Source organism: Mastomys coucha, unplaced genomic scaffold (assembly GCF_008632895.1).
Source record: "Mastomys coucha isolate ucsf_1 unplaced genomic scaffold, UCSF_Mcou_1 pScaffold23, whole genome shotgun sequence".
In the NCBI taxonomy this organism is placed as follows: Eukaryota; Metazoa; Chordata; class Mammalia; order Rodentia; family Muridae; genus Mastomys; species Mastomys coucha.
Genome location: NW_022196906.1, coordinates 18729467 through 18740263, shown reverse-complemented (window position 1 = coordinate 18740263; position 10797 = coordinate 18729467). Strand labels below are relative to the sequence as shown.

Here is a 10797-nt window from a genome sequence, read left to right as displayed (position 1 = left end):
TCTCTCTCTCTCTCTCTCTCTCTCTCTCTCTCTCTTCATTGCTTTTCCTCCTGTTGTGGCAAATCAAAGCATTAATAATTACAACAATGGCCTTTGCATTTCTTTACTCTTGCATCTTTCACGCCTATTAAGCAAATGCCATGCAGATGAATATAAGCCCTCTTTTTTTAAAAAAAATTCTAGTTTTTTTACAGTCCAGTTGTTGCTCATTCCTGATTTACCCTCCCACAATTCCTCATTCCATTCCTTCCCCCTGACTTCAAGAGGATGTTCCCCCAGCACCCCCAGGCCTCCCCACTTCCTGTGGCCTCAAGTCTTTCCTGGGTTAGGCACTTCTCCCACTGAGACCAGACTAGGCAGTCCTCTGCTGTACATGTATTGGGAACCTTGGACCAGCTCTTGGATGTTGCCTGGATGGTGGTTCCGTGTCTGAGAGATCTCAGGGGTCTGGGTTAGTTGAGACTGAGACTGTTGGTCTTCCTATGAGGTCGCCCTCCTCCTCAGCCTCTTTCAGTCTTTCCTTAATTCAACCACAGTGGTCCCTGACTTCAGTCCAGTGGTTGGGTATAAGTATCTGCATCTGTCCCAGTCAGCTGCTTGTTGGGCCTCTCAGAAGACAGCCATGCTAGGATTCTGTCTATAAACACACCATAGCAACAGTAATAGTGTTGGACCTTGGAGACTCCCCTGGAGATGGATCCCAAGTTGGGTTTGTTACTGGACTTACTTTCCCTCAATCTCTTCTCCATTTTTGTCCCTGCAGCTCTTTTAGACAGGAACAATTCTGAATCAGAGATTTTGACTGTGGTATGGCAACCCCATTCCTCCACTTGATGCCCTGTCTTTCTACTGGAGGTGGACTCTACAAGTTCCCTCTCCCCACTGTTGAGTATTTTATCTAAGGTCCCTCCCTTTGAGTCCTGAGAGTCTCTCCCCTCCCCAGTCTCTGGTACTTTCTAGAGTCCCCCCACCTCCCACCCTTTGAGGTTGCATATTTCTATTCATTCTGCTGGCCCTCAGGGCTTTTCTCTTGTCTCCTCTCCCCATACCTGATCTTGTTCCCCGTTCTCCCTTCCCCTCCGCTTTTCCACCCAGTTCCCTCCCTTAAGAAGCCTCTTATAACTCAAGCTCTGACCTGTCCTCCTGTACCATAGCTGTGGTGGCTTTGCTGAGCTGAACCTGTGGAAACACATTGCATGGTAATGGTTCTCAATCTAAATGGGTCCATTTAGATACATTCTCAGTTTAGTCTCCTATCAAATCAAATGAGCATTTTAATTTTAAAATTGCAGTTATTGTGTATGTGTGTTGCATTGGCAGGTGTGTGTGTGTGTGTGTGTGTGTGTGTGTGTGTGTGGTGTAGGAATCTTTACACAGTGTACAGCCTGATGAGCTGAATATAATTTCCAGGATCTACATGGGAGAAATAAAACACCAACTCATTTCAGTTGTCATGTGACCTCCACAAGCATGTCATACAACACCCTCCCAACACCCCCACATCCCCACACATTTTATTTTCTTTCTGTTTTTCAGACCGGGTCTCACTCGATAGTCTGGAACTCACAGGTACCCACCTGTTTTAGAATCAGAAATGCTGTAATTAAAGGCACTTGCCACCACTCCCAGTTTTTATTCAGCAATTCCTACACCTTGCCTCTTTTCCAGTATTAAAAATTAGAGATTAAAAAAAAAACTCAACAGCTTTTCTTTCTAGATGTTTACTTTGAAGCTTTGTGCGTTTGCCCATGTGCAATGATTGTTGTAACCTGGTCACCTCTTTTAAAATAACTCCCTCCCTACTTCTTCAGTTCAGAAAATCGATGCTGCTTTAGTCTTTTGTGCAAGCTTGCCAGTTTGTTGCTGCTTAAACCATGATGCCCTCTTTTCACCCCTCTGGGTTCTTGAATGATTCTATGTCTGAATTTCCCAACATTCCAAGTGTCCATTCTACCTGCCAACCTGAGTTTATGGGTTTTAAGTTGGATAAACATGTTTATCCTAGAATTTCAGGAAGCCCCTTTTCATTGCAGCTCATCTACTTATGTAAAAGTGATGTCTTCTCAAATGTCTCTGAGGAAAAATGTTAACTGTTGCGTTGAACACTGCCTTATACCTACTGAATTCATGTTTCCAGGGAGGTCACACATGAGTTTTGCTGCTTTATCTCTGTAATTCCTTTTCGTGGTACTTGCATTTTGTTTGTTCATATAATAAATTGGCTACTAGGTTTGTTTGCACATGTTGGGTGGTCCCTGATGAATATAAAATAATCCTATAGATGTTAGGTCGTTCTTTTGCTCTCTGCAGGGTTCTTTTGTGATTGAAAGAGTTCAGGAGACAGAGATGGCTCCATTTCCTGGCTGCATAGGTAGAAAAGAATGTACTGGGCAATCAGAGAGATTTGATTCTACTACCTTCCAGCAGACCATCTATAGCTACTTCAGAAAACCTACAGTTGTGAATCCCCACTAATCGCAATCTAGCTTGTCTTTCTTAGAACGTTTCTTCCTGTAAAGCCTTCATAACGCCCAGTCTTTTCTGTAGAGGAATAGAATAGGCATTTTTACTCGAGTGTTGGGTTACTATAAACTCCATGAACGTAAAATTATTTATATAGTACTCATAGTCTATTTGCTGTGCACTATTTAAAACACTATACGTTACTATAGGTATTCAAAAAGTTAGAGCTGCTTTTCAGGAAGTAAAAGATCTATATACCTTAGAGATATTTAGCAAGTTAGGTATAAAATATTCATGTAGCTTATAATTGTCAAAATTAAAACAAGCCAAAGTCAAACAGAAATCATTGGAAGCAGTTTATTTATAGTATATAGCTTAAATACATAGACAGAAGTGTTCAGAGATCAGTAAAACATATTCTAACTTAATCAAAGATCAGCTTTTTCATATACCATAAGAAGAATTATGATGAATTGTGCCTCTGAAACTTTGTAATTTTATTAGCATATATAATGCTTTAAATTTTGTACTTTATACAGTCTAGAAAGAATGAAGAATTTAAAATCCAAGAACAAAGTAAAAGACTTTACTCTTATGTAATGATGCTGTAATCGATATTCGGTAAATAGGTAATTTTTATTTTCTTCCAGAAAACAGCTTCTTGACAACGGTGAGGTAAAAGCTCTCATTCTTGGTAGACTTAATGTATTAAATCCCACTTAGAGGATAATTCATGAACATGCAGCCTTCCTGCTCATGTGCATCAGTGCAGCTTGAATTTGGGGCAGTGGTAATCATTTCTTGTTGGCCTTCCTTCTTCTGTCTGGCCTCAAAATTGACTAGTAATAAGAATTTGAAAGCCAATTCAGAAAATGCAGGAAAATTACCAGAAGTGACCGATTTATTCTATTTTAGAGGAGGATGTTTTATTAACTTCCTCCTTACACCCTATGTGTATAAATACATGTTTTTTTAAATTTTTACTTATCCATTTATTTTACACATTATTATTCTGTGAATACACAAGTGTGTATATTAAAACTCTTTCCATTCCATTAATTAATCTTTTAATATTAAGTTTTGATGGTCAAGTGTTTGTTACCTGTTCTTTTTTGTTGGTCATCAAATGTGTTTCCTATTGGGGCTATTAAAAGTTTCCCCAATGTGTTTTGATCATTTCTTCAATCAAGTCCTGGAAAGAAGTGCAAGACAAAGTAACTGGCCATCCTCTAGGATACTGCTAGTTTAGAATTACAGAAAATTTTAATATTTCAGTGGTTTTATTTTCATTTCATTTTAAAGTACCAGCTGACTATTTGCCTTTTGGAAAATGAAAGTAGCACATACCTGTAATGTAGTTGAATATCAGTAAATTAGGATGTAAATATTTAGCTGTCATTACATTTGGTTGCATTGATTACTGCCCCATTCACTGCACGCTTTTCTAGTAAAAGTTTGTTTTTTTATGAATATCTCAATTAGGAAAAATTTAATTTGAAATCTTTGCCCTGTGGAACTCTCAGATTTGTTAAACTAGGCTAGAGGATGGATTAGTACAAGTCCTTAGACAATTCTCTGTTAAAACTCATCTGGCTTGTGTGCTGCTATGTTTTCTCTTAACTGAAGTGCGCATGTGTGTATGAAGGTTTTTTGTATTCTGTCTCCTTGTCTTCCTCCCCTCCTTGTTGAAAGCCTTTCCCAGATGTCACCCTCCTTCTGGCAGTGTCTTCACTGTGGCCTTTCACACATCTGTGCTGCCAGACTACTTCCCCTCCTCCATTTTCTTGCCCATTGTTCTTGTCACTGTCTAATCTATTGCAACTTATTTATGTACAGAGGCCTACCAGTGCCCCCTTCTAACTAAGTGCACTAAGATGTGGGCCTCGTGAGGGCCTCAGGGTTCTGTCTGAAGCAATCAGAACAGTTCCTTGCATAGATTATTATATTATTAAATCACAGTTGAATGGATGGATGCATGTATTAACGTGCTTAATGCTATGCTGGGAGAGCTCTGCCCTCCTGTATCAGAAACGTTTTGTCTGTTAATTTAAACACAGATGGAGTGTAAAGGTCACTGCTTTGTGTCTTGCAGTTGATTTTCCACACCTTGCAGTTACTGGCATTCATGGGTCTTGCCATCTTAATCATGCGGTTGAAGCTGTTTCTGACACCCCATATGTGCATTATGGCATCCTTGATCTGCTCCAGACGGGTAAGCCACCATTCTCGTAAGCCACCATTCTCGAGTGACTGCTATTGTAACAACTAAAGCAACTGCCTTGGAGCTGCTACAGCTTTGCTTAGTCATCCAAAAATCTGAAAGCAGTGAGTGCTCTAAGCTAACTGTGTTCAAAGATTTTAAATGCCACTTGATGATTCGCTGTTAGTAAGAAAGTGGCTTTGAAAAATTCTAATAGACTATAAATGATGTTTCTATAGAGAGAAATTGAGTATTCCTTCCTGCTGTTATCATCATGTCTACAAATATAGCCTTTAGCCTTTAAGCCTGTATAGGTGTTTCAGGCCCACGAAACCCTCAAATGGAAAATTTCCAATGCTGAAGAGATCTGGGGTGGTCTTGCTTGGATAAAAATATTCCTTAAAAAATCCTTTCTATTCTGGCATTCCTTACTATATAGTTAATGGATGCATAAACTATCTAGATGGCTACATAAACTAGACAGACTCTCAGTAGATCTAGAAGCATTTTATTGTGGTTTGACAGTTTAGCAGCCATTTTTCTGAGAGGAACATACATGCCAGTGCTAGTGGATTTCCTCTGGTTATTCAAGTCATCATAAAAATCAGCCAAATGTTAAAAGATTTCAGTTTAGCATATTTTGAGTTGCAGTTCACTAATTCTACTATCTGGCTGCAAGTCAGACTGGAAAGACACCCAATTCTTTTGAAAACACAAAAAGCTTGTTTGTACCCAGATCTAGTAACTCCAGAATGTTGGCTGTTTGCAAGCAGCAGATAGACATTACAAGCGTCTTGTGTGTGCTGAGCTACAGGGTTCCCCACTTTGGATTCAGTAGGAAGGTGAGAATGTAATTTTGATCCAATAGTACTCTGCATATAAGAAATATAAATAAATGGTCTTTTTATTTCAGCTCTTTGGCTGGCTTTTTTCCAGAATTCATTTTGAAAATGTTGTCTTCGGCATTCTGACAATGATGTCAATACAAGGTTGTGCAAATCTCCATAACCAGTGGAGCATAATGGGAGAGTTTACTAACTTGCCTCAGGAAGAACTCATACATTGGATCAAATACAACACCAGGCCAGGTGAGCTGTTATGCCTACATAATATATATGTATATACTTGTTTGTCACATATAGCTGAGCATTCCATCTATGCATATATATGGGTATATATATAATATATATATATATATATATATGTATATATGTATGCATGTATAATATATATGTATGTGTGTGTGCGTGTGTATGTGCAATTTCAACTTGCAGTAGTTTGCCTTTTAATTATGTTTTTGACAATCATTTGAGAGAAATACACATTCAGTAGGAATTAGACCTCAGTTTTGAGTTGGCATGACACTGTCATGGATGCTAGAAGTTCCATCATGCCTCTCCATCGTTGAAAGATAAAATTGACACACTGCACTGTTCTATGCCCTTAGTATTGATTGATATGTTTTCAGGAAGTTGTATTTAGAGTGCTTAATTAGGTTTTGAAAAAAATAGTTATTTCAGAAGATCTAAATAAAATGCCATGTTTCTGACCAATTTTTATAAAAAATAATTTTGACAATTATATAAACATTTAGTATATTAAAATGCCAACAATTAAGCTTTTTGGCCATATAGTTGACTTTGATGTAATATTAACTATGGCCAAATTTATTCTTCCAAGAGTGTATACCAACAAGTAATGAATGGTTGGAAGAGCTGGAGAAATAATAAAGATGCTGGGAGCTTCCATTTGAGTGCTGGAAGCTAACCCTGAGTCCTCTGCAAGAGGCCACACAGCTGTGCGGCCAGGTCCTAAATTATAAATATTGAAATACTGAAGGACATCATTTCCTCTTAACAAATCAACATGACTATAACTTACCACCACAGCAACAACAAAAAAAATCTTTTGAAAAATTGTACCATGACATTGGGCTTTGACATTGTTCATAGTAAGACAGAATGTTTTCCTTTTTGTCGAGTCTTCTATCTGTAGTAATGGTGAAGTAGGTAAGGTGAACTTGTAAATGTTTCAGCGGTATAGTCCTGGCAGGACGCTTAGCTTTGCTACTTCTGAACCTATTTTTCTACACAATAAGAAAAACACAAAATTCACTGAGTTATCCTACAAACCAAGCGACTGAATCCCTTAAAAAAAAAAATGTACAAAAGGTCAGTGAGATAGCTCAGTGGATGAATGCACCTGCTGACAAACCTGAGAACTTGATTTATATTCCCAGGCCTCATGGTAGAGGAGAAACAATTCCTAACAGTTTTCTTTATTCTACATATTCTTCATGGTGTGCATTTGTACACACACACACACACACACACACACACGCACACACACACACACGCACACATGCACACATGCACACAGAATCAAATAATTAAATGTAAAATGAAATTTAAAAGTATGTGCATAGCTCCTAGCACCAGGAAAGCACAGTTTAAATATTTCAGAAGACAAAGGATATGGATAGAATAAGTAAAATATCTACATCAGGAGCCATTATGTAAGATTTTTAATTTTTTTCTTAACTTGAATTGAGATTTTGGGGGCACATTGAACTTTTAATTTTTCTTGGAAATGTTTTGTTAAGAAATGTTATTGTATTTCCCAGACGCCGTCTTTGCAGGCGCCATGCCTACAATGGCAAGCATCAAGCTGTCTACACTGCATCCAATTGTGAACCACCCACACTATGAGGATGCAGACTTGAGGTGAGCAGGCACCTGCATCTGTTGGTTAGAATTTCTACTACTTGCTAATGGCCCTTAGAAAAAGGAAAATGTTTGTTTACATGTGCACGCGCGCACACACACACACACACACACATACATATACTCACAAAATGGTTAATGTGTATGAGGTGTTAGATGTGTATGGGGGGGAGAGATAAGAACAACACATGCAGAGATGCTGAAACAGAGAGATGAACACACTTCACTGTGCCCAGCCCATAAACATAGAGAAGGGGGTGGAAGGGAAAGAGAAAGAACATAAAACTTTAAAGAATTCATCACAGGTTAAATAAATTGGATACACAACCATATTTTGCCAGCACCTCTCTCAACTTCATACATTTTTCTGCCAGATTTAAGATATATTTCAAACTTTTAAATGGTTAAAAGGTAGTTTATTTCCCCACATGGAATTTGCTATGAACTGTCTCTTAAAATTATGGAACTTCCTATCTGATTAAGCAAAAATACTACTTTAGCTTTGATGACTAAAACACTTCTGTTTACCTCTGTGTGTGTTTGCACATGCCTATGAACCCTAACCCTAACCCTAACCCTAACCCTAACCCTAACCCTAACCCTAACCCTAACCCTAACCCAACCCTAACCCTAGTCATCGTCCTAGTCCTAGTCCTAGTCCTAGTCCTAGTCCTAGTCCTAGTCATCCTAGTCCTAGTCCTAGTCCTAGTCCTAGTCCTAGTCCTAGTCCTACTAGTCCTAGTCCTACTAGTCCTAGTCCTAGTCCTAGTCCTAGTCCTACTAGTCCTAGTCCTAGTCCTAGTCCTAGTGGTGAATGCATTTTCTGATTATGCTCCAACTTATTCTTGGAGACAAAGTCTGCTTACCATAGAATTCAGCTAGGCTGGCCAGAGAGTTTCTGGGACCTGCACATCTCTTCCCCCTGCTTCAGTTGCAGGCCTGAGCTGACATTTTTGGCTTTGGGTTTAAGGGACCTGAATTCAGGGCTTCACCCCAGTGCAGCAGGTATGGATTTAAAAAGCATTTACCAGTCTGTCTTTGTTAAAAGAAACTTTTTCTCTTAATTTTTGGTACACTGCAAGAAGAAATAATTTTGAGTTAGCCAAAAATTTCCGTCTAGTTGTAGTGATTAAACATCCCAGACAATATTTAGTTCACTCAGGATTTTGTCACAACTCCAGTTTATCTTCTAGTATGCCACATTTGATTGGACATCCTGGCATTTCAAAGTTTTCTATGGTACTTTTCTTATCCATGGAAGTATCCTGGATGCTCACTGCTAAATATTCCCTAGGCAGCATTCCACCTCAGTTTGTCTGTTTTTAGCTTCTAGATAGGAAATTATCTATCAAGATTCATATTGTCACAGCCTCAGCTTCTACATGACAGAATTATATTCTTTTAACAGATTCTTTTGTAGACTATATGAAATGAACTATCATCTGGACACCCAGTACAAATTATCTATATATTTGGCTTAGATATAACAAGCTTCAAACTGCTGAAGAATTCATATGTTGAAAATAGAAATAGACACATGAAGATTAATCTCTTGAAGCAACTGCATAATTTGTGGTCACATTCATCTTCTATCCATTGAGGATTAGGGTATCAATTTGCTAGAAAATCTTCTTTAATCTATTATTTATCTTAAAATAGGTTTGTAATTGTTGTTTACATTTAAAGGGCTCGAACAAAAATAGTTTATTCTGTATATAGCCGAAAATCTGCATTAGAAGTGAGAAATAAGCTGTTGGAATTACATGTGAATTATTACGTGCTAGAAGAGGCATGGTGTGTCGTGAGAACAAAGTGAGTATCGATAATATGTATAATACAGTATATTGTAAAGCAAAGTGAATATCAATAATTTTGTGTATAGTATGGTATATTGTAAAGCAAAGTGAATATTGATGATATTATGTATAACGCAGTATATTGTAAAGCTTCAAATACCTCCCTTCATTCTGTACTGATACAGTGCAGCTACGTAAGGATTAGTATTTTAGATATATCCCAGTCACCTACGACCATTGCAATGTAGAGAAGTTAAATTATACTATCTTCTCATAATACCTATTAAATTTTATTCTAATATCTTAATTTTTATAGGACCTTTTAAACTTAGTTTTCACTGGAAGCATAAACTATACAAAGACTAATGAAGTCAGGTGTTGTTTTGTCACAGACGATTTTCCTGAAATACTTAAATCAGGTTAAAATATCTATTATAAATGTATATTCCATAAATTTTCCATTGTTTGCAATGTTTTTACTAAATGCCTCAAGTATAAGTAAAGTATATTTACCTGCTACTGTTACTCAGTTATACTGGATATAAGGTTTCAAATTTCTCATACCTAAAGATTATATAAGTAAAAACATTATAAATATTTTGAGATTTATATTTCCAAAATTAAAACAAAATAATGTCTTCAGTGGATCTCTTTAGGTTATTATTTAGATTTCTGGCAAAGATATCAACAGATCCAGACAAGTAAATTGCCTATAACAAAAAACCTGTTCATCAGTCAAGAGATCAAAATAGGTTCAAGTGTCACTAGAATGTAGTTTAAACTGCCCACTTTCAAGCCACACTTGTCAGTCATGCATATGGTGACCAAAACTCTGAAAATAGGAAGTTAGCAGAAACTGATTCAAAGCACCCGTGTATTTGATTAGATCAACTAGAGCAATGATTCTCAATGTGTAGGTGGTGACCCCTTTGGGCATCAAACAACCCTTTCACAGGGGTCGCAGATCAGATATTTACATCATAATTCATAAGTAGAAAATTATAGTTATGAAGTAACAACAAAATAAATTTATTTGGGGTCACCACAGCATGAGGAACCATACTAAGAGGTCGCAGCATTAGGAAGGTTGATAAAGAGTCCATATTTATTATTCACAGGATTTAATAGAGAGAAAGAGAGAGAGAGAGAGAGAGAAAGAGAGAGAGAGAGAGAGAGAGAGAGAGAGCTAGCCACACTGTTCCAAGGATCAGCACTCATCTGGTGTGTGCAGAGTCCTGGCTTCTGCTCTAGAAACTAAAAATTAAAGTAGAACCTGCTGTGAGTCAGCGGAAAGATACACCATCTCAATGCAGCAAAACCAGCTGCATTTGGGAGCTCTAGAGGTGAACTCTAGAGGTAAACTCCAGAGTTCAAGTGAAACATTTAAAAAGTTCTAAACAGCAAATTGATTTGATAAAGAAAAAAGAAAAAAGGAAAAAAACAGTGAATTTGAAGTAGATCAAGAAAAAGCAACTAACACACGCAGGACTTATATGAATTATTTACTAAGAAAAAGTTGCAGAGATCTGGAAAGTATAATTAAGTAACTGACCATGAGGGCCATGGCTGGGACAGAGCATGGGACCTCAATTATAATACAGGAAAGGAGGAGAGA

At 37.6% G+C, this 10797-nt stretch overlaps 1 protein-coding gene and 1 long non-coding RNA gene across 4 annotated transcripts in view; one reads left to right on the top strand and one right to left on the bottom strand.

Annotated features, from left to right (window-relative positions):
* The window catches only part of Dpy19l2 (dpy-19 like 2), a 91107-nt gene that overhangs the window by 73573 nt on the left and 6737 nt on the right, over positions 1 to 10797 (top strand). Inside the window, exons 17-21 of the mRNA XM_031345780.1 lie at positions 3114 to 3138; positions 4556 to 4675; positions 5577 to 5751; positions 7287 to 7386; positions 9073 to 9198. Of these exons, the coding sequence (XP_031201640.1) occupies positions 3114 to 3138; positions 4556 to 4675; positions 5577 to 5751; positions 7287 to 7386; positions 9073 to 9198 (546 nt within the window). The remainder of the gene's footprint in view (positions 1 to 3113; positions 3139 to 4555; positions 4676 to 5576; positions 5752 to 7286; positions 7387 to 9072; positions 9199 to 10797) is intronic.
* Positions 1706 to 10797, bottom strand: part of LOC116073745 — a 30531-nt gene continuing 21439 nt past the window's right edge. For 2 of the 3 annotated variants that reach the window (XR_004111890.1, XR_004111888.1), the window contains 2 exons: positions 3566 to 3655; positions 3081 to 3302 (listed from right to left, as the gene is read on the bottom strand). This is a non-coding gene — a long non-coding RNA (uncharacterized LOC116073745). Of the gene's footprint in view, positions 2542 to 3080; positions 3303 to 3565; positions 3656 to 10797 lie in introns of those variants that run through there. The other variant, XR_004111889.1, reaches the window with a different exon arrangement.